The following is a 24585-nucleotide window of genomic DNA, read 5'->3' as shown; positions in this document are numbered from 1 at the left end:
TCACTACTTTTTTGAAGTTTTTGGTGTTAGAGGAATGGCTGAAGAGGTAAAGTCTCTGCCTCAAGAAAAAAAAAGTGCTGCCATAAATGAACTGGGTATTAATTTAGCAGAAAGGAATGAATGACATTTTCCTCCTGCTGCTAGCCATGCTTGTATTGCTTGAGTCAAATCTCCAGGGTTAAGTTGAATTATTCATCCCTTCTTCTTTGTTTATTGTTAACATATATCATCTATACGTATTTCTTGGATTTCTGCTTTCGTTTTAACATGTGTTTACTAGTGTGCCTTACTGTACAAGGAAGTTTCTGTGTGCTTCTACCATACAATCTCATAATGTACTTTCATCCCACATATTATACTTTCTTCTCATCCCGTTCCTCCCTCCCTGCCTTTTAGATCGATGGGCTTAACTGTGTTATTTACATGGATGCCTATAATGCAGTGATTTCCACCTCAAAATGTCCCCCTTGCACATTTGTGTAAAAGTCCTACATTATGTATATTATATAAAACGTGATATTTGTCTTTCTGAGACTTGTTCATTTTTCTTAACATTTAGAGCTCTAGGTCCATCCATTTTCCTGCAATTTACATAATTCCATTTTTCTTTCTGCATTAAAAATATTACACTACATATATACACTACACTTTATTTATTGGTATATTGGCTGTATGGCATGGAGGCTGATTCCATAGCTTGCCTATTGTCAATAGCACTGTTATAAACATAGGTATTACATTCCTTCCCACATAAGCCCATGAAAGGCAGAGCAGGAGCAAGCACATAGTGTTTCTATTGTAACTGGGATTTTTTTGGTGGTACTGGAGTTTGAAAACAGGATTCCCAGTTTGCTAAGAAGACCTTCTACCACTTTAGCCACTTCATAGGCCCTGAATGTTATTGAGTATTTTCAAGATAGTGTCTCACAGCTATTTGATCCCTCTAGCTTCAACCTCTGATCTTCCAGCTCTCTGCTCCCAAACAGCTAGGATTACAGGTGATCCCAATGGAGCCAAGATATCAATTATAAAAATATTTTAATTCCTTATTGGAATACACAGCAAACAAGTATTTGCCATTTCTGTTATGTCATCTTTGAAATTAAAAATATTACTGTTTTTTGCAGGGGTCGAGCAGCACTGGGGCTTGAACTCAGGGCCTTCACACTTGTCAGGCTGGTGCTGTTACCACATGATCCACTCTGCCAGCCTTTACAATTTATATTATACAAGCTCAAAAAGTGAGTTTTAAGTCCAGAAGCAGATTTATTAGGTGTTCCATGTCTGGAAAGGAATCAGTGCTAATTCAACCACAGGCATGACAAACTTGTGCAACTAAGTGACTGTGCCCATGCAAGGGATTGACTCTCCTTATTTTCTTTCTACATTACATAATTGCGGCTTGGTTCATGTCTTTCACGGACACTCAACTGAAGGCTTTCCCACACTGGTAACATACATAGGTTTTGCCCCAGGGTGAGTTTGTGTATGTCTCAAGAGGTTCCTGGGAGAAGACAAGGGTTTCTTACATTGTGTACATTCATAAGGATTCACTCCAGTGTGAATTCGTTCGTGTGTTCTGAAGTATCTGAATGAAGTAAAGGCTTTTCCTCATTGTTTACATGCAAAGATCTTTTCTCCAGTGTGAATTCCTTCATGTGTTTGAGGTCAGTGAAATAATTAAATGGTTTTCCACATTACTTACATATATAGGGTTTCTCACTACTGTGAGTTTTTTCATGTTTTCTAAGGACATTGGACCAATAGAAGGCTTTCCCACATTGTTTACATGCATAAGGTTTTGCTCCAATGTGGATTCCTTCATGTAACTTCAGGTATCTAGAAGAAGTAAAAGCTTTTCCACAATGCTTGCATACATAGGTTTTCTCACCAGAATGAATTTGTTCATGTGATCTAAGACCACTGGGCCAATAGAAGGCTTTCCCACATTGTTTACATTCATAAGATTTCACTCCAGTGTGAATTCGTTCATGATTTTTGAGGTGATTGGATGACCTAAACGTTTTCCCACATTGCTTACATGCAAAGGTCTTTCCAGTGTGAATTTCTTCATGTGTTTTTAGGTAACTGGAAGTACTAAAAGCTTTTCCACACTGCTCACATACATATGGTTTCTCACCACTGTGAGTTTTTACATGTCTTTGAAGATTACTGGAAGTATAGAAGGCTTTCCCACATGTTTTACATGCATAAGGTTTTGTTCCAGTGTGAATTCTTTCATGTGTTTTGAGGGAACTGTACGCACTAAAGACTTTTCCACATTGCTTACATACCAAGGGATTTTCTCCAGTGTGAGTTCTTTCATGTGTTTTGAGGTATCTGGAAGAACTAAAAGCTTTTTTACAATGCTCACATACATAGGGTTTCTCTGTACCGTAAGTCCTTTCATGTTCTTCAACAGCACACAAATGTGAGCTGGGTTTCCCACACTGCTTATAAATATAGAGTTTTTCTCTGCCATGAGTCATTTCATGTTTACAAAGGCTACTCAATGGAAAGGAGGCTTTTCCATACTGCTTACTTAGAAAGGCTGTCTCTCCAGGGTGACTTCTTTTGTGCCATTTAAGAAATCTGGATTCAGGAAAGATTTTCCCAGAATCCTTACACTTAAGTGGGTTTGTTCTGTATTCCTGATACTCATGTGGCTCGGGTCCACTCTGAATTCTGAAGGACAGACTCAGGGCTGGATTCCTGATGAAGACTTCTGTACACACACAGTTTTCATTTGTTCCCACTCCACTAGGAGTATTATTGCTCATAATATGATCTGCAGTATGGCCGAAGACTTCTCCATACTGAATATCTTCTTTGTGTTCACAGAATCTCCCTACCACTTGACTTCTAGAAATAATGAAAAACACATTACTAAGCTATATTTTCAAATACACACCAGGAAAAGTAATGTTTTATGGGCTGAAAGAATTTTTGACCATGCAGGATGGTACCAGGAAATATATTATCAAACAGTAGTATTGTGACAGGTATCTAAAGATTCCATCCCAGTATTTTGCAAACACTGACAATCTACTTTACATTTAAATGTATTTGAGTATTGGACATGAAAAAGATGTGAACAAAATCAGTTAGATTTTGACGTAGTTGCATAATCCTAAGAAGCTATATTGAAGATTATAGCCCCCAATCCAAACACAGAGTTCATTTGCTGCAAATTCACCACATATTCACACCCTGAAGGAAAGAGCATATAATTATTCACAATTTATTGCATGAAAGATTTTGTACATTAAAAAGCAGATTATCACTTGGGGCATCATGTTGGTACTACACATTTCTGATATTGGAAAATTTTGGATTGGAATTTCCTTTTTCTTCCTCCCTCCCTCCCTCTTTCCTTCGCTCCCTCCCTTCTTCCTTCCTTCCTTTTTTTTTTTTTTTGTAGTACTGGTGTTTAAAGTGAAGGCCTCACAGTTGTTACGTGGGTGCTTTACCACCTGCACCAGTCTGCCAGCCCTTTAACATGTTAGTACTACTTCACTTGAGAAAGTCTACCAGCCCAAAACATCATTTTCTTCTTTAAAAATTTTACTCTAGGGAGGGGGCAGGGAATAGGGAGCAGAAATGACCCAAACATTGTATGCACATATGAATAAATGAAAAACAAAGAGAAGTTAAAAAAAATTTTACTCTAGGTTGGTGGAATGGCTCAAATGGTAGAGCACATATGCAGCAAGCTGGATGCCCAGAGTTTGATCCTGAGCACAAAAGAAAAAACATACAATTTCACCCTGACTCTTTTGATTCTTCTTTTTTTGTGGACTGCAGTTTGAAATCAGTGCTTCACAACTGCAATGCACGCACGCTATCTTTTGGGACACACCTACAATCCTCTTTGATTCTTAAGTGACACTTCTTGTTCCTTCTCTTTTCTTTTTGAATATTTTAATTGCTACATGTATTTATACACGGGATTTCACTGGGAAATTTCTGTATACACATATAGTATATACAAGTTTATTTCATCCCCTCCACCAGTATTCCTCCTCCCCCATTCCGTGCCTTAAAATAACTTCAATAGGTTTCACTGTTCCATATAAATGCATGTACAGAAAGTACATCAAATATGGTGGGGAGTGGCTAGTTCCTGTGATCCTAGCTACTAGGGAGAGTGAGACTGAGAGGATCCAGGTTCAAGGTCCACCAGGGCAAATATTTCTCAAGACCTATGTCCAACAAACCCAGAGCAAAACACACTGGAGGGATGCTGCAAGTGTTAGAATGCTTGCCTTGCCAGTTCCAAGGTCACAGTTAAAACCACAACTCCTTACACCCCATACCCACCAATAAAAGTAAATCAACCATACCCTGCTTTACCCTCTCCCCTCTCGCTGCTGACCTCCCTTTCACATGATCTGTTTCACATTCCTTTCCTTCAGTATTTAAGTTGCTGTTTGTTGTGAGTACAAATTACCTTAGATTTCTTCTGGAATTTCTGTAAACATCTTCAATGGTCTGATCTTCCTCTGTTAATTTTTTTTAATAAAATAGAGACAGAAAAAGAAAACATTTTGAATAATATTACTATAGAAAAACTACTAGATACTAAGTAGGCTTATAGTATAATGTGCCAACACCTGGTATATTCGCTGATTTTATGGTTTCCATATTCCAAATTACTCCAAAGCACTGAAGAGCAACAAGGGAATGAAGTCATCCTTACCAACAGAGGCCAGATTCTTGAAGGTTTCTACCATCACATCCCTGTACAGTTTCTGTTGTGAAGGATCCAGCAAAGCCCATTCTTCCTGGGTGAAGTTGACACACACGTCATCAAAGGTCACAGATGCCTAAAACATGACAAGTGTATTTCAAGGAGGAAGGTCAGACTGACAATAATGAAGATCTAGACTTCAAGTGTTCACATGATACTGTGTTCTCAAAGTGTTTATTCCATATCTTGGTGATTCAACATTACTCTGCATGCAAACCCGCACTCTTTCACATAGCACTTTTAATACTAGCCTGAAAATAATTGTGAAAACAACAGCAGTAGCAGAACAACCAGAATACTCCGGAATCATCCCAATTTCTTATTAAGGAGTGAGGTTATAATTTCTGTCATAACGATGAAGTGCAATTTGGCTTGCACAAGACAACATCATTAGGGCTGGTAAGGATGTGCTGAGTTCAAACCACACTCCCACAAGGAGAAAAAAGAAAAAAACAAAACAAAAACCACTTGTCCTGAGACTATGTACTCTTAGAAATGTTTGAACACAAAGTTCAACTGTGCTTGGAACTTTGGTGGCATTAACTCATCAGGTAAAATGAAAGAGGAACTGAGTGTTTCCAAACAGTCTCCATGATCAACATGCAATTTTTTTTTCCAGTACTGGAGTTTGAACTCAGACCCTATACCTTGAGCCAACGCACCAGTCATTTTTTGTGAAGGGTTTTCCATGATAGGGTATCACGAACTCTTTGAAAAGCTAGTTTTGAATCACATTCCCCCTAATCTCTGCCTTCTTTTTTTGGTGGTATCAGGATTTAGATACAGGTCTTCTTCCTTGCAAAATAGCCTCTCTACCACTTGACTCATACCTCCAGTCCACTTAGCTCTGCTAACATTGCAGATGGGGGTCTCAAACTGTTTGGCCTGGCTGCTTGGAAACCGAAGCCTCCCAATGTGAAACTGCTATGTAGCCAGGATTAAAGGGATGGGCCATTGTTTCCCAGCAGCCTATCTTGTCAAGCACTGTAACTCTCTCTTTCTTCATCCAACTGAGACTCTCTTATGTTGTACATTTAAAATTTTTCATTTGAAACTGTCTTCCACAATTCACTCATTTTGTGGGTGGAGGATAATATTTTGATTTTCTTTTCCCTAACCTGTCACATTACGTGATCATCAAGAACACACAGGGAACATTCTAAACTGTCACCTTTGTAATACCAGGAGTCTCAACACAACCCTTATAAATGCACACTCCAAAGAGGCTTTGTGGAAATTAAAGTAGTGCTAATCTCACCGCAAGAGGGAAGATCATTAGGTGACACTATTCAGAAGAATTTATTTCTTATGACTGATGTCTTCAAGAAAGCAATAAAACTAACTGAAGAGGGAGTAAGGACACTTGCTGAGGAAGGGACATTTAAGCTGAGTCCCAAAATAATTTGTTAATTTATATAGGCAGGGGATAGGATACAGAAAACATGACAGAATAAGGAATATGATGAATTTATTTCCCCTCAAAAAAAAAAATTCACTTCCAACCCCTCTCCCATGTGGGTATTTCAAGATGCAAGAGTCTACTGAAGGGTGGTCATTTTCAGAAAAAGGACTGGATGGTAAACTATATTTAATTTCAGCCAGTTTCAACTCAGCACAGTACCAGTGACAGAATGCTGCACTTCCTTTGCAAAAACCAACTGCATTAGTTTGAGAAACCACCTGGAAGCAGAAGGTAGATTTCAGGGTGAACCAAAAAGACTCCGTTTGGCAAATACTGTGCAGCTCTCCTTCAATGTTACTCTTCACAGGACCACTGTTGCTGCTATCCCTCCAATGTTTCCTTGTCCCTGTCCTCCATCTGATGTGATTTTCAAGGAACTAAAGATAACAATCATGACTTTTATAATCATTTTTTGTTTCCCCCTTTTGCTAACCAGACAATAAATACTAGTTCATGTAACCTTAACCAAATGAACTGGGAAAATGAGAAAGTCACTATAAACACCCAGAAAAAGGGTCCCTAAGTTTCACTTCCTGCTGTTTCACTGCACAAAAATATTCCACAATGAACAACATAAAAAAGCAAGGGAGTAGCTGGGTGTGGGTGGCTACTACCTGTAATCCTAGTAAAGCAGCTAATCCTATGGGGAAAGAATATGTGAAGGCAGCCAATGAAGAACTTGGTACCAGCCACTCATCCCAGCATATTGGAGGCAAAATAAGAATTGTGAGTTCACTGTCATCCTGGGCTACTTAGGTAGACTCTATATCGAAAAAAAAATATAGGAGTCTTTGGTTCATTTCCTGGGTGGGGACAGGAAATATTTCTTTTTTTTCGCTAAACACTTGTCCATACTTCATCCTGTCATACTGAAATAAACAAATGCAACAACAAAACAAAGCCAAACACAGCAGCTCATGCCTAGAATGTATTTGGTCTATGTGGAAAACAGACCTAAATGGAAAACCTAAACTTCATAGTCTCAAAGGATATGGGAAATTATTCAATCTTTGTTGCATAAAGGAATTCAGGTATGACAAAAATGCAGGCTCCATCAAAGATTTAGATACTGCAGGTTGCTGACTCTGGGGAACCATGCCTGTTTCCCTACCTCACAGGAACAGAGCTCAAGAGGAAATATGTCCAGAGACCCTATCTCAAAAACACCCAACACAGGTGGGATAGCTCAAGCAGAAATAGTGGCTGCTTAGCAAGCTGGAAGCCCTGAGATCATAACCCAGTGCTCCATCACTATGTCACATATCCCCAGACAGCCTCAATGCAGAAGGCACAGCAGAACCTCTCAGCCCGGTATGCCTAGGAAGTGTACCTATTCTAAGGATGGAAGTAGCATGTGAGAGTGGAACCAGGAGTTTAAGAGTCAGTGGAAACAGGCTCTGATGAAAAGTCAGGGCAGGTAAATTGACAGTTGTATAGGGTTCACTTTTTTGCTATTCAAGCATCCTAAGAGATGGTATGGTAAATGATGTCACCAGGTGCTGGACAAAGATATAATTTCTACACATTGTTTTCTATAAAACGAACTCTTAGCTCACATGCTGCTTGCTGGAGGTGGCTGGTACCTGAGCGATCGAGGCACATTAGGCTTGCCAAAGGACTAAACATGCCTTTAGTTAGAGATTTCTACATCTTTCCTTGCAAGAGGAAAAGAAAAATGTTTTTAAAAAATCATTGGTTCAAAGTCCAAGTTTGTATTTTATGTATGTAAAATATTCAGGTGGCCACAAGATTACCACAGCTTTCAGCCATGTGCAAACACTGCTTCTTTGTACAGGATGTTCAACAGTGCAGTGTCAGCTAACAAGAGGAGAAGCCAGGCTCATGGAAGGTTGCTCTTTTGGAAGAAAACAACACTACTGATCTATAAATCTTTCTGAATTTATGTTTTCTCACAGAAAGCCGTATAAATTAGTGAGTATCCAAGATAATACAATGTAAACCTAGTGACTCAGGAGTCACCAATCAGGAGGGTAGCAATTTGAAGCTAGACCTGGACAAACAGTTCATGAGACCTTATCTAAAAATTCACATTACAGAAAAAGAATGGGACAGTGTCTCAAGAAGTGAGAGCACCTGCCTAGCAAGCCTGAGGACCTGAGATCAAATCAACTACAAAAAATTCAAAGAAAACCAGAATAAAAACCCACTTTAATTGGACAGGAATGCAGACATCAAGAGGATGAGGGTTGGAGGCCAATCCAGGAAAACAGTTTGCCCAATGGTATCTCAAAAATCCCCACAAAAACCACCTTAAGGTAGTGGCTTCAGGATTAGAGGGCCTGCTTGGAAGCACCGGGCCTTGACTCTCAGCCCAAGTCCCATATAGGAGGAAAAAAACACTAAGTTGTTTCTCAGGGAAGTGAGTGCATCCCCTGTGACTAAACAGAGAGACAGACATCAGATGTTTGTACTTGTGCTCTTGTAGTCTACTCTGAATGAAAAACTAGACAGGACACAGGAAGGATAATTCAGTATGCACATAAATCAAAATTATACCTTTTATTTGGGAATGGCAACATAAAACAAGGAAAGGGATAGCACATATCCTTAGAAAGAGCTCACTGTCACCAAGATTTTCAGGCTAAACAGACATATAAAATTCTACAATTTCAGTCTGGAGTCAGAGCTCAGGAGACTTTGGTTGGAAGCCAACCTGGGCGAAGAGTTTGCAAAACCCTATTTGGAAAAAAGCCGTCATTAAAAAAGTGCTGGCAGTGGATCAGGTAGTAAGAGATCCTACCTAGGAAACTTGAGGCCCTGAGTTCAAACCCCAATACAACCAAAAAAAAAAATTCTATACTTTCCAAATCACTGTTTTAAACAGCCCAAGAAACCTTAAATGTCCTAGTTATATCAAATTCCTAAAAACACTAAAGAGCTTTGGGCTAAGAAAGCTATAGATTGTCTAATATTATATAAGAGTGTCCTAGGTTTAGTAAAAAGCAACACAAAACAAATAAGGTTTAAAAACACGTGAAAATGAATATACATATTTAAAAGGAACAAACAAACATGTCAATGGTCAAAAGTGACAACACTATAAGAAGACAAACAAAAAATATGGTTAGCTGAGCTAACTGTAAAAAACAATTAACCCAACTCTCCTTAAGTTTCTTGCTTCCAGCAGACCTGGGATTTCTGACCCACCCTTGGCCTGAGCCCGCACACCACTCCTCCTGTACCATAACCTTAAGGACAGGCTGACTTCAGGGGACCATGTTACATGATCCTAGAGTTGATTTTGATCCCTCCATCATGTCCCCCACAAGACTATCTTTGAATCCTGTTTGCTCCTAATACCCTGCCTTTCCACATGAGAGAGTCTTAGGCAATGTCTGCTGAGAACAGGCAGCTGCCACTAACACAACCTTGACACGCAGGCTCAGGAGAAGCAGTTTTGAAAGACAAAACCACAACTGGCTGAAACATCCACAAAAGACAGACAATAAACTGACAGTGACCTCGAGTCTTTACATTCTTCCTTGCCCTGCTTTGAACCTGTGACACATTCTGTCACCCAGTTGTGTGAATCTCCTGCCCTCTTGCTTTTTTACTCAGGTTTAAAGTCTGTACAAAGGTGAGGCTCAGAGCTCATGAGGATGTAATTAAAGTTGGGATTTTTATGTAGGACTTCCTCACAAATCGTTGTGGTGCTTCCCAAGGGACCTTGTAAGGCAGAGTCCTCCTGAGCTTTAGCTTGCTTTTAATGATCCTCACTAGGGAAATCCCAGTGTCCCTCTAAGTCCTTTCTTCTGTCAGACAAAAAGCTGCCACACCCCATTCAAATACTGTCCCTTCTCCCCATTCATTATTTTGCTTCTTAAAACCAGGTTTAGAAACAGTGAGAATAGTGACCATGATGTCACAGAGGGTTGCAGAGTCCCTCCCCTCCATCAGCCACCCTGTATAAGGACCACCATTTGCAGGTTCTTGAGTGATGTGGGGAGAACTTGGAAATCAGGGTTTATGGCCAATGCATGGCGACACGTCCTGGAGTTTACACAACCTTCCCTCCATCTTGATGACTCAGGAAAACTGGCGCCACCGAGGAGATATGGGGATCCCACTCCACAGCGCCCCTGCACAGGAGCCCTGCATAAGGCAGGCACAGCCATGACCACCATCACCATGGTGTTGGTGACACACAGGGTCGAGCTGTCCACAGGGCATCGGGTGGCTGAGGAAGCCACTCACATCACAAAGTTGACAGATGTCAGCTCAGACCCAACCAAATCCTTGGGCCCAGAGGAGCAAGGGCCAAGTGGAGCCATGGCTGCATCTGCCAGCACTGCTTCCAACTGGTCCCCCATCATCCCCCGCTGCTGCTCTGTGACCCTGCCCAAAATCTCACCATTTCCTAGTTTCCCAATGTCATCCCTAGGCTCCTGCAGTGCAAGGACACAAAACCTCTGAGGCTGGGACACCTGGAGCTTCTCAGAACAAAAGTGGACTTTCGAATAGGGCCACTACTATACTACACTAAGTGGAGTGTCATGCTCTGGGCAGTGGAGAGGTCCATATGTCCACGCTCCTCACTGGACAGCTCCTGCCAAAGATCAGTATTCCTGATCGGTTAAGGATCAAGGCCCCCTCCCTAAACAACCTGAATGACAGAAATCAGCAACCTGACTGCAAGATGAAAGTGAAAGATTCCAATCACCATTCCCCAGTCCAGGCTTCCTCCCCTTGGGCGAACCTGACCCAGCCTTGAGTCTAATTGCATTGACCCAAACCATTCCAGACGTTCCAGACCAGGCACCTGCTTCTTACCATGTCTCAGTGACATCTTATGCTGTCATTTGAAATCAGTACTTTTATTATTTTTGGAGCTCTAGGTATGGATCAAGTAGTAAAGTGCCTGCCTGGAAAAAATTGTGCTATCAAAAATTACATGGGATTAATTTAGCAACAGAGGAATGAATTACATGTCGCCCTACTGAATACACTGTCTTTCCCACTTAATTTAGGATGGGTTTTTTTTTGGGGGGGGAGGTAGTGGGGTTTGAGCTCAGGGATTCACAATTGCTAGGCAGGCTCTGTACTGCTTGAGTAACACCTCTAGGCTCCAACTTGGATTATTTATACTTTGGCCATTTTTCAATTCTATTTTGATTCATTCTTACTCTGTATACAACTTTTATACATCCATTGGCTTCTGCCCTTCACTGAGTCACTGCTTGCCTGTGGCCTTGCTTCTTTACCCCAGCACCTTCCAATAGACCCACTTTCCACAACTGGCCAATCTGTGAACCAAGAATTCTGTCAGCTTCTTACTTGGTGGATCTGTATCAGCTGTTAACTACATCCACACCTGAGATAAGACAGAGCTCCAGAGCCCTGGGGGAAAATGACCAAGCATCTCAGTGGCAAGGAGAACCTGCTCCACTCAAAGGTAGCCCACATCACATCCCAGCTAACAACACAGATGTCTTTCCATGCACCCCTGATGGAAATAGGGAGAGGCTGGAGTTTTCCAGGAACCTCCCCAGCTGTTAGGGCATGGGGATAGACTAGGGTGTCTAGGTTACTATTTCATTTTTGAATGATTCCAAAAAGGGAATTTCAAGAGGAAGGGAACTCTTATTACATACCCTTCTAGCTCTCTTATGCACCTCCAATGGGCAGGAAAAGGAGACATCTGTACTTGAATTATGTGAACTTTTACCCTAAGTTCTCTTCCTTCACATTTCTGTCTTCCTGGAAATCTCTAAAACCCTAGCATAGTTTCCATTACTCTGTTTCCAGTGGGCTTCCTGGCCCAGACAGGGTCCTCCTTTTTAATGAGATGACTCAAGAACTTGTAAACTATCTTTCCTAGGTTTCAAAGGTAGTAAAAGAGCAAAGGAAGACAGTAGCAAGTAAAAGGAATTTACACTTTGGTAATGGAAGTCACACAGCTCACTTTCTTTCTTTGTTCTTTTTTTGCAGTACTGTGGATTGAATTCAGGGCCTTCACCATGAGCCACTCCACCAGCCCTTTTTTGTGATAGTTTTTTTTTAGATCAGGACTTGTGAACTATTTGCCCAGGATGATCCATCTCCTGAGTACCTAGGATTACAGGCTTCAACCACCTGTGCCCAGCAAAAGGGTACAAAGCTGTCTGATGGAGCACTGGTTCCATGTGACATAGCAAAACTCTGATGGACTGATTATTGGTGCACAGGCAACAACAGGAAAAAGAATAAAACGGAGAAAAAATTTCACATGTAAAATATATATAGCAAATTTTCCTTGTTTATTCTCAGATTATGTCCTCACTCTTACTATCACGAATATACTTTTAGCAACAGGTTTTGTTTCTTATCCTGATTTAATAAAATAGAAAAACGTAGTCAATCTGTGTACACCCCCACTTTTTTTTTAACTTGCAGCATTTATTTGTATGCATGTTTTACATCCCAAGAAAAAGAATCCCAGGATTTTCCCTCTTGTCTTTTCATCATCGTTTTTTGTGGTTTGTGTGCTAGCTGAGGATATCAGTGCAATGCAATGAGACTGACAAGATGAGAGCAGATGATTCTGCCGTTTTTCTACATCTTTGAGCTGTATTTCAAATTTGAGCTGATCACTTCACATGTGCTTAATTCTCCTGAGAGACTGACAATTTTCCCAGCTCTGTGCTCATCAGTGACTTGAAATTCTGCAATGTAACCATGCTTCATCCTCACAGTTACAGATCAATGACATTAGTGTGTGGCCCAAGCAGGACCAGGCTTTTGCCTGTCTTCTCAGCATGGCTGATGTTCTTTAGACCGTCAGTCAGGAAAATCTTGCACACCATATGGCAGCACACACAGACCGCAGAAAGAGCTAGTCACGTACTTCTTAAATCTCACTTGTTCCTATAATACAAAGGTCTGTGAACCACAACAGCCTTGTACTCCATCTCCCTATCATAAGCATGAGAGAGGTACCTTTCTCAATTGCTCTGGAAAGAGTCACCCTTGCATGAGCACATCCTCAAGTTTGGGGGGGTTGGGTTTGGTGAGGTTTTTTGTGGTACTGGGATTTGAATACTCAGGGACTCATGCTTGCTAGGCAAACTCTCTACCACTTGAGTTACTCCACCAGCCCTTTTGTGTGTTCAGTATTTTCAAGATACGGTCTTCCCAACTGTTTTCCTGGGCTGGCTTCAAACAGTGATCCTCCCGATCTCTGACTTTTGATCTATGGGCATGAGGTATCAGCACCTGGCTACATGCTCAGTTTTTAAACTACAAGCACAGGACAAAGAGACACCCAGTACAGGAGGTCCAGTATCAAGGTATCAATTTCAAACTTTTATTCAAGGACTGTCTTATACAGGCAGAGTGGCTAAAGTAGTAAATGGCATGACTAACAAAGCACTAGGCACAGTGTTGTGTAAGTGTCACCAAATGTTGTGACTGATTTGCAGAATAAAGCCCTTGGAAAGAATCTATTTAATAATTTTACTTGATGAATATGAAGTAATGATTGATACCAGATGAACAATACAACAAAGTTGGGTTATCAATTACCTGTACATCACTATTAGTCACATAGAGAAATGAAAGTTTGAGAAATGGCTCACTATTCATCTATAAGAATTAAAGAAAGCAATTACATTGTTGAGTCAGACTCTTCCTAAAGGTAATCCCTACTGAGTAAAGCGGAACAACAATCCATTCCTTAAGAATCAACTTTGGAACCTCCAGCTACTGAAGAGTAAAGACTACACACTAGAATACTGACTTACTGGAGTCCTTATAGTTCATTTTCTTTAGTTATTCCTGAGCTTTTAGCTAAGTTGTTTACACTTATCCATTACACTGATAATCTTCAACAGTCTTCAATTCAAATCTGAATTAGGAGAAGCAATGTACAAGTCCATGTTTGAATAAGGAGGTCACAGAATAGCAGGGTTCCATGTGCTGGCCTGTGGTTCCTGGAAGCTCTCTAACAGAAATGTGCATCTCAGGAACTGACACAAAGTCTGCAGGTACAACCACGGTTCTCCCATTAGAGATTCTCAGCATTGGGCAACTGTAGAGAAGTGGGGTCCTGTTGTCCTACATGACACCATTTCCTGTTAGGTGTTTAATAAAGAGTATGAAATTAATCTTTGAAATTGAGACCATGAAGTTGGTTGTCTTGACAAAAGCACTTTTAGTGAAGTGGCAAGAATATAATCCATTTGAGAACAGTAAATGAATTCAGTGACAATGAGGAGGTAGCATTTTCAGGCCACCAGTGGGATCTGAAAAGTGTTGGGGAATGGGGCAGGAGGGGCTGTGAGGCAATGCTGTGTAGAGCTGGGAAAGTTGATTTGGGGAAACACCGACAAGGGGAAAGAGTAGGAAAAATCCAGCAAATACATTATGCAGTGAGAGGGGCTGACATCTGGATGATGTATGAAGGCATCATATTTGGATTAAGGGAGATATAAGTCCTTCACTTTAATAATAAGAAGGAAGGGGCTAGGTACTATGGTAAATTGGTTTGGATCTGCAATTTGAAGATGAGGAAAAAGTTTCTGTCCTATGATTCAATATTCAGGAAACTGGGTAATCAGCTGAAATGAGGAAGAAAGAAATTTATAAAATGTTAAAACACATGGAATGATGTAGTCATATGAATAAACCTTTTGAGGTCTAATACTTTGATTCTTGTCACCAGCTAGGTTGCCCTTTATGTAAATGGGAAGAAAACACACACCAAAAACTAAACTTTACAAAATTCATACAGCATGGAGAGAAAGAGGACAACAGCTTTGAGTACATGTGGAAGGGAAAAAGTGTAATAATATACCATGAAATGTAAGGTATAAAGGAAGTGAAGTGTTAGGACAAATAAGCTGAGGTGTTATGAATAAGAATAGGATCTAAGGACCAGAAGCCTTACAGTGGAAGTGCCAAATGCCTAGGAAGTTGTGGAGGAAGAGAAGGGTGTGTACATTTGGGTTGTGGAGTGGGTAGAGATGAAAAGGTTACTGCTACTTGAAATGACTGAAAAGCCAAATCCCCCTGATCCCTGAGAATGACGTGAGTGTAGAAGGAAATGGAGACACTTTGATCAAATTTTTATTCTCTCTCTCTCCCTCTCTCTTTCCCTGTGTGTTGGGGGGGAGGGAGGGGTGCATAGTTATGTTTATATTTGTTTGTGTGTTGAGACCAAAATTTAATGAAAGAAAAAATACTGGCTAGAAAAATGTCTGAAAATAACGGTCACAAAAAGGTGATGGTCCATGTGAGAGGACAGTACCTCAAAGACACAAAGAAGGAGGAGAATTTTGGTTTGAGAGGAGCGCAGTTGACAGGACAATACTTATGTTTTGTCCTCAGTCCTGAAGGGCAGAGTGTGCTAAGAAAAAAAGGAAAATTGTTCTAAAAAAGCAGACAGTTAGTACTGAGATAGTCAGTGGAAAACCAGGTCACAGTTCAGGTGTGAAGTGGACATCTATTGGAAGATACACATCTCCAACGTTTGCTGTAGAAGTCAGAAGTCAAGATGCGAACATGAGGGAATGGAAAGCTGAGCCACTGTGGTCAAAGGTGAACACTCATGGAATGGGGAATGAGAAGACAGTATAATAGAGACATGATGGAATCATTCCTAGGTACAGCCTTTCTGTAAATATGGGCAACCATGACTACTACTGAGTACCAAAAGTGTGCAAGGTTAGCATTTTACATACATTATGTTTTTGGTGTATCTAGGATTTGAATTCAGGTCTTTTTAAAAAAATTCATTTATTCACATGTGCATACATTGTTTTGGGCCATTCCCCCCCCCCCCCCCCGGCTTCAGGCAGAACCTGTTCTGCCCTTATCTCTAATTTTGTTGAAGAGAAGACATAAGCATAATAAGAAAGACAACGTGTTTTTGCTAGTTAAGGATAGCTATACAGAGAGATTTCTAGCATTGCTTCCATGTACAAATGTGTTGCAACCCAAGTTGATTCATCTCTAACTGAACTTTACACTGATTCCTGATCCCCTTCTCATGTTCACCTCTGTCGCTTTAAGGTTTCTGTATTAGTTCCTCTGGAGTGGGGACATCAAACACTTTCATGTTTTGGGTTTACTACCTATCCCCATGAACTCAGGTCTTTGTGCTTGCAAAGAAAGGAGTCTACCACTAGATCCATAATTCCAGTCCATACTTCTCTAGAAATTGTGAAGATAGGGTCTCATGAAGCATTAGCTCATTTGGCATTGAACTGAGATCTGCAAATACCAGTCTCCAAACTAGCTAGAAAATTAAGGGAGAACCACTGCTGTCTGGCTACATTAGCACAATTAGGATCTTAGATGCACTCTTAGATGATGGCTAAGTGAAGACTTTGCAACATGTCTTCTACTCACGATTTCTCACTATAGAAAGCATGCTAATTTATATCGAATTCACCAGGGCTGACTAGAGGCACTCCCACATAAGTTACATTAATGCTACCACCTTTCCATATCTGTGTTAATGTGTGTAAACACAAACATATATGTATATTTGTATGATTGTGTGTATACCCATATACATATATACATACATATACAGACAAACATTTTTTTGATGGATGTGGGGTTTGACCTTGGGACTTCATGGTTGCAAAGCAGGTATATTCTATTTGAGCCACACCTCCATCCCAGTTTGCTCTATTTATTTTGGAGATGGGGTCTTGTGAACTATGCTCAGGCTACCCTGACCTGACATCGTCTCCATCATAGATTCTAAAGTAGAGAGGAATACAGGCATAAGCCAGTGGCACCTGATACACAATTTAAACTTTGTATGTTAATGTCTTAGCTAGACAAGGGCTAAGAAGCTTTGAAGACCAACAATTCACAATTTCCTCCATTGCACAGATTTAAAAAACATGTGATTGACTTTGATCCATGAAAATCACCTTAATCATGTTTCTTGGACACAATACTTGGTATCTGACACAGCTAGGTGCAGAGTTTTTCAGATTTTTACCTTCTATTTCCCTTGGATATGAGAATTTTGGGGGGTGGAAAGGGTATTTCAATGTAGCCCAGGATGACCTCAAATTCTGGAGTGCTGAAATCACAGGAGTGCATCACTGCTCCCAGAATAACATTAGTCTTTCTGAGGTTTCTCTCCTACCTTTTCCTAGAAGCCAGAAAGAGAAGTCACCACCAGCCAAAACTGCAGCTCAGATTTCTTCTGCCAAATATCCTCCTTCATCACTTGGAAGTTCTCCACTCCATAAAGTTCTGGGACACAAAAACCATTCAGAAAATTCTTTCCACATGCTAATAAAGATGGCCATTTCTATCCCAGTTGACAAAAGACCTCCTCACTTTTGAGGCCTCCTGGGAGTGGCCTATGCTGTCTGTGTCTCCACCAACATTATATTCAAAGCCACTTATGTAAGTACTCAGGCTTTCCTGACAGCTGTTCTCCCCAGGCCCTCATCAGGAACTGCCCTTGCTGTTTCATTCACAGAAAAAGGCTTCTCCCATAATCATATCAAAACTGCTTCCACATCTCTCCATAACCCAGTTCCAAAGCCACTGCCATATCAGTGTTTGTTCTAGCAACACCCCACTTCTCTTTTGAACACGCAGATTTTGGTAGTCCATGTTGTGTGCATGTAATAGAATATCTAAGTTTGGGTAATTTAGGAAACAAAATTAACTAGTAGTGAGGATCATGTAGTAGAGCACTTAACTAGCAATCCCAAGGCACAAGTTATAATCACAGCAGTGAAAAAATAAAAAGAAAAGAAAAAAAATGTATGCTTCATCATAATAAGCCTGTAGACTCAGTGCTGAAAAAAGAGAAGTGATTCATGGTAGGTTAAACATGACTCATTCACAAAGAGCTATGAAAAAGGGATGCTTGTGCCACATGCTCACGTTCTGACCTTGTGGTTTTTAGAATTACTATGACTTGCTTCTTTGTCATTCTGTATACAGGCCCAAAAATGAGCAGTGGAGTGAACAATGCTACAATTCAGCAAGACTTTGATGATTCTTTCTAAAATCTTATTCTTATATTACTTCTGCAGTTCAATTGGGCAAATTGCTTTAGTCCACATGCCAAATTTTTGATGATAGTTGATGACATTTTTATGCACATGTCAAATCTCATTGAATGCCATCAAGAATTAGAACAAATGCATGTTCAAGACTTTTGAATAGTCATGTTCATTGTGGTGCTGCTGCCATTATGAATAAAATCAGCAAATACAATCTTCCTATGACATGTACCAGCCACCAACTTATCCAGACTATGGGGTCAGCACTGCCTATGTCATCTCCAGTTACATAGTAGCCAAAGTCTATGAGGTATCATACATGCAGAATTCTAGTCTTTATATAGATGATGGGTTCATGGGCCTCCATGCCAAGAAAATGGTGGTAATACCACAGTACTATGTGTTTCTTTTTTCCTGGGGAATGTAAAGACACTTATCATCCCTGTATCAATGAAAAAATGGTGACACCTTATGGATCTTCAGCACCTTTGGAAGGATGCTACAGATTCTACTCTAAAAAGTTTTCAAAGGGGTATTTTGTTCAAATACACTGTAGAATCATTAAGATAGTTCTCCTTTGCAAACTGACCTAGAAGAACACATATCCTTACAGGGCTGCATTTGTCTATTGGGACTGTAACACTGTGATGTTTTCATGACACTGAACCAAACCTGGATGAAAAACACTTAAGTGTTTGTCTATATACTATGTAAAATGAATATGAAAGACGAAAACCTGAAAGCCCAATCTATCAAAATATTTCTTTGATCATGGAATCTATGCAATGTAACATCTAATTCATGGCCTACAATCATGTAAAGGTATTCATACTTTAAAATTTATGATATTGTGAGTGAAAACAAAACTAATGCAAAACTCTAGCTCTTAATGCCTCAGATATATTTGAGGTGTGGACAAATTTTAACAAATGTTGGTGTTAGAATGTTTTTTGGAAAATGTGAAGGAGATCCATAGTATAGCACTGCAAAGAAATAAATGTAACTTTAGTCCAGGTATTCCACCTTGTTTTTTCTAAAGAGCACTTGGTGAAGTAGTGCATTGCCAGAGGACAAAGTACATGAATCTTGTAAAAGTCTCTTGTTTTAGGAGGGAGAGCAGGAAAGTCTCTGAAATTTCATTATAAACAACTAAGTCATTAATGGTCACACCCATGTAACTATTTACCTAGATCGTATTAGAATCATTTAAAGTATATTGTGTCTATTTCTCAAAGTTGAATGTGCAATTTGAAAAAAATGTTATTAGGTCTGCTCTAACAAGAACATTATGTGCATTCCCCCAATATTACAAAATGATACAAAACATGGGGCGTTTCTTGTCTACAGGATCCTTCTCTAGGGAGAAATAATTGTTCATTCCAATAAGAAACCAATTTTAACTTAATGAGTTTTAAATTGGATTTTAAATATTAAATACTGGTTTGCATTTAAGGTAGTTGTTTGAAAACTGTTTGCAGAGAGGTATATGATAATGGAGGAGACTTCAAAAGGAAAGATAGGGCTGGGGGAGTACAGTCTCAGAGCAAAACAGCACTTGCCTAGAAAGGCCCAGACACACACACACACACACACACACACACACAAAATCACGAAAACTCTATTCTCTATAACTTGTACAATATTAGTATTTAAATAACTGTATTCATTCCTACAATTAACCTATCCCTTTCCAACATCATAACAGTATTTGGTTCCAAGTTCAGAGTTTTAAATTTAGAGTATTAAAACAAAGCTGTAGTGTCTAAAAACTGAATTCTTGACTCAAATAGCTATCAAGACTACAGTGTCAAACATTTAAAATGTGGTTACTTTTACAACAGATTCAGGAATGTAGATCATTATAAATTTTCTATCACTTTTAAGAAATGTTGAGAACAAATGACTTTTGAAAAAAGTTTACAATTAGTCTTTATAAGTTGATTCTTGAATACCTATTTGCCTTCAGTCTGTCTATACCCTGTGGATCTATTCTTGGAACTGTTAAAATTTGCTACTGGTTGACAACATCAGTAACACTCTGGGCACTGAAATGACCTTGTTTACAGTAATATTTTTGTGAAAGTTATTTCTTAATAGAGCTCTCTGGATCTGTGTTCATCTTTTCTCTCTCTCTCTTTCTCTCTCTGCAGAAGTAATTTAAGAGTAAGATTGTAGAAAGAATCAGCAAAGTCTTGCTAAATTATAGCATTGTTCACTCCACTGCTCATTTTTGGGCCTGCATACAGAATAAAAAGAAACAAGTTAAAGTAATTCTAAAAACCATAGGGTCAGAATGTGAGCATGTTGCACAAGCATCCCTTCTTTATAGCTCTTTGTGAATGAGTCATCTTTAACCTACCATGAACAATTTGCCTCTTTTCAGCACCGAGTCTTCATGGCTCATTATGGGTAAGCATACATTTTGCTAGAACTAGGGAATAGTTAATTATAAAACCCACAGAGTGAGAAAGCTGAAATTGAGACATGAGTTTCCAATCTGAAACCCATTTTGAGTGACACATTTTTTGCCTTAGTAATCTGACTTTGCTTCTCAGACACATATTCTGCATTGTTCATTAATAGCTTACAAATGGTGTTGAGAGCTGGGAACTTCTGAGAAGTATTTTAGGTGATGAGGTCTGGCCCTTATGTATTAATATCCCTGTACACAGGGCTTGTGGTAGTGAGCCTGAGTTCTCGTGTACAACCTAATTCTGAGCTGAGGAGTGAGCAAGAAGACCCCCTGAAGTGATGATGCCCTGATCCAGGACTTCCCCAACCTGACAACTATTAGAGAAGAAAATACTAGGACATTCTTTGTTTTGATGTTTTCACTATTGTGACTTTAAATTGGGCCTTGGGGTTGTTTGTTAAGTGCACTGCTACTTGATCCTCACTTCTAATCTTTTCCCTACATTACCCAAACTTGGATATTCTATTACACGCACACAATATGGATTAACAAAATCTGAGTGTTTGAAAGAGAAGTGGGGTGTTGCTAGAACAAGCACTCTGACATGGCAGTAGCTTTGGAACTGGGTTATGGAGAGATGTGGGAGCAGTTTTGATATGATTATGGGAGAAGCCTTTTTATAGGAATGGAACAAGAAGGGCAGTTCTGATGAGGGCCTGGGGAGAACAGCTGTCAGGAAAACCTGAGTGCTTGTACATAGTTGTTTTGAATAGAATGTTGGTAGAGACACAGACAACATAGGCCACTCCCAGGAGGCCTCAAAAGTGAGGTCTTTTGTAAATTGGGATGGAAATGGCCATCCTTACTATCATGTGGCAAAGAATTTGGCTGAATGCTATTTGTGTTCCAGAACTTTATGAGTTGGAGAACTTCCAAGTGATGAAGGAGGATATTTGGCAGAAGAAATCTGAGCTGCAGTGTAGAGTGGGTGATAACTTCTCTTTCTGGCTTCTAGGAAAAGGTAGAAGGAGAGAAACCTTAGAAAGACTAATGTTATTCCGGGTGCAGTGATGCACGCCTGTGATTTCAGCACTCCGGAATTTGAGGTCATCCTGGGCTACACTGAAATACCCTTTCCACCCCCTCCCACCAAATTCTCATATCCAAGGGAAAGTAGAAGATAAAGTTCTGAAAAACTCTCCACCTAGCTGTGTTCTATTCCAAGTACTGTGTCCAAGAAATATTATTAAGGTGATTTTCATGGATGGAAGTAAATCACATGTTCTTACATCTGTGCAGTGGATGAAATTGTGAAGTGTTGATCTTCAAAGCTTCTTAGCCCATGACTGGCTAAGACATAAGCATACAAAGTTTAAATAGTGTGTCAGGTGCCACTGGCTTATGCCTGTAATCCTCTCTACTTTACAGTCTATGAAGGAGATGATGTCAGTTCAGGGTAGCCTGAGCATAGTTCAGAAGACCTCACCTCCAAAATAAATAGAGCAAACTGGAATGGAGGTGTGGCTCAAATAGAAGAGTACCTGCTTTGCAAGCATGAAGCCCCAAGTTCAAACATTCATCAAAAAATTGTGTGTGTGTGTATATCATACAAACATACATATATGTTTGTGTGTACATACATGCACACACATATGGAAAGGAGGTGGCATCAGTGTAAATTATGTGGGAAAGCCTCTAGTTAGTCCTGGTGAATTCAATATAAATTAGCATGCTTACTCTAGTGAGAAATCATAAGTAGAAGACATGTTGCAAAGTCTTCATTTTGCCAACATCTAAGAATGCACATGAGATAATAATCTTACTAATGTAGCCAGGCAGCAATGGCTCTCACTTATACTTCTAGCTAGTTTGGAGACTGATATTTGGCAGATCTCAGTTCAATGCCAAATGGGCTAATGGTTCATGAGACCCCATCTTCAACATTTCTAGAGAAATATGGACTAGAATTATGGCTCTAGTGGTAGACTCCTTGCTTTGCAAGCACCAAGATCTGAGTTCAAATCCTAGATCCATGAAAAACAGGTAATATAGGTAAAATGCTGACCTTGTACAATTTCAATACTCAGTAGTATTCATGATTTCCTGTCTTTACAGAAAAGGCTGTACCTAGGAATGCTTTCATCATGTCTCTATTACATTTTCTTCTCATCCCCCATTCCATGAGTATTCACCCTTGACCACATTGGCTCAGCTTTCCATTCCCTCATGTTCACATCTTGACTTCTGACCTGCGCACTAAACATTAGAGCCATGTACTTTCCAATAAATGTCCACTTCACACCTGAACTGCGACCTGGTTTTCCACTGAAGATCTCAGTACTAAGAATCTACTTTTTTAGAGGAATTTTCCTTTTCTTTCATAGTACACTCTGCCCTTCAGGACTGAGGAGAAAACATGAATGTTGTTCTGTCCACTGTGTTCCTGTCAAATCAAAATTTTCCTACTTCCTTGTGTCTTTGAGATTCTGTTCTCTCACATGGACCATCACCTTCCAATGACAATTATTTTCAGACATTTTCCAAACAAGTATTTTTTCCTTTCATTAAATTTTGGTCTCAACACATACACAAACAAACCCACACCCACACTTCCTGGTTTTTATAAGGAATTGCCATATGATGCTTCATCAGAATTAAAGTACTGAGAAGAACATTTGTAATTAGAAGTGTCCTTGCCTTTTGAAAAGGAAGGAAAAAGCTCTTGGTACTCTACTACAGGGCTATCTTTTTTTAAAAAAAAATGTCAACAAAGGGAGGATAAACAAATAGCTTGGAGAGTCTCCTGAGTAAAAGATGGCTTTACATAGGGTTGTTGACAAAAACCTTTTACATCTTGGTTGGCTAATTTTACAGCAAAATGTTAAGTATTTATATTATTTGACTTTTGCTCTAGTATGGGAAAGTAATTAGTGGGTTTAAAAACACTGTGTTTCCAACATACAATTTAAGAATGATAAGGTTTAAAAAAAAAAGGAAAATACTGAATGCAAAAAAGGGGTTGTGAGTGGCTCAAATGGTCAAGCACCTGCCTAGCAAGTGTAAGGTCCTGACTTCAAGTCCCAGCATCACCCAAAAAAAAAAAAAAAAGAAAGAGAAACAACTTGTTCCTTGGGGAACTGTGCCCATCCTCAGGAATAACTGAAAGACAAAAATTGGATGTTTGTACTCGTCTTCTTATATACTATTACTAATGAAAAACTAGGGAGGACTCATTAATGATCACCAATAAATATTATAGCTTTTACTTGGGAATGTCAACAGCTAAAACAGAATTGTTTTCCCTTCATAATAATAATAGTATATGAGTTGCAATATTAATCAATACAAATTTCATGAAACCAAGTAATAATGTTCTTAGTGATTAAAACGATAGTGTCCTAAAATCCTACTCTATGATTTGTTGGTAATAAATCAGGGAACCCATCAGAAGACATACATGATGATTCCACGTATGTTTATATTCTCATTACTTCTTGGTATGAAACAAATGACTTACTGAAACAATTGACTTTGCTTCTTCAGCTCTCATCACTGTGCCCACTCAGGTTCCAAACAAGGAAACCACTGTCTTGCACTCAAATCCTAAAAGAAATTCCTGGAATACTAAATCAACTTGTATTTTATAGGAATGAGTGTGTAAATGAGTATAAATGAGCGTATAAATAAAAAGAGGCAGCAGCCAGGGAAAGATGGCTGCTTCACTTACTTTACACAGGAGAATCCACATTCACAAGGTTAAAAACATGATTGAGACATTATCTGAATAAGGTGTGAAACAAACAACCAAAGTCACCCTATTCCGCAAGATTTCCAGGGAAGTTAGCATCCCCGTGCCTGAAACTGTAACAAAGACCAAATAGTTTATGTACCGCACACCCACACAAAGCCTTTTCTCCACATGGAAGACCCCAATGGTGTCCTCTCACACTACCCTTGGCTTTCTAAATAAGCACAAATT

The 24585-nt window shown here is 39.6% G+C and overlaps 1 protein-coding gene and 2 pseudogenes across 1 annotated transcript; 2 read left to right on the top strand and 1 right to left on the bottom strand.

The window, feature by feature from the left end:
• Window positions 1-1697: 1697 nt before the first annotated feature.
• Window positions 1698-24208, bottom strand: LOC109680414 (uncharacterized). The gene is made up of 4 exons (XM_074053464.1): window positions 24124-24208; window positions 4700-4826; window positions 4451-4502; window positions 1698-2862 (listed from the first exon to the last, which is right to left on the bottom strand). Exons 1-4 carry the CDS (start codon window positions 24154-24156, stop codon window positions 1698-1700), a joined length of 1377 nt encoding a protein of 458 aa, XP_073909565.1. The 5' UTR covers window positions 24157-24208.
• LOC109680415 (small ribosomal subunit protein eS27-like) lies at window positions 7837-8093 on the top strand (annotated as a pseudogene).
• On the top strand, window positions 18140-18852 carry LOC141416489 (lactosylceramide 1,3-N-acetyl-beta-D-glucosaminyltransferase-like; annotated as a pseudogene).
• Window positions 24209-24585: the final 377 nt, after the last annotated feature.

The sequence above is a fragment of the Castor canadensis genome, chromosome 14 (genome assembly GCF_047511655.1).
Source record: "Castor canadensis chromosome 14, mCasCan1.hap1v2, whole genome shotgun sequence".
Classification (NCBI taxonomy): Eukaryota; Metazoa; Chordata; class Mammalia; order Rodentia; family Castoridae; genus Castor; species Castor canadensis.
The sequence above is the reverse complement of the archived record's forward strand: the minus strand, read 5'-3'. Positions and strand labels throughout refer to the sequence as shown.

Bases quoted from the DNA above. Each gene is read 5' to 3' on its own strand.
- LOC109680414 (XM_074053464.1), bottom strand. From the start codon at position 24,156: ATGAGAGCTGAAGAAGCAAAGTCAATTGTTTCA. The intron at 4,827-24,123 runs GTAAGTCATTTG...GTCATGTTTTAG, and splicing joins AAGCAAAGTCAATTGTTTCA to GCATCTGTGACCTTTGATGA. The intron at 2,863-4,450 runs GTAATTTGTACT...CATTATTTCTAG, and splicing joins AATTCCAGAAGAAATCTAAG to AAGTCAAGTGGTAGGGAGAT.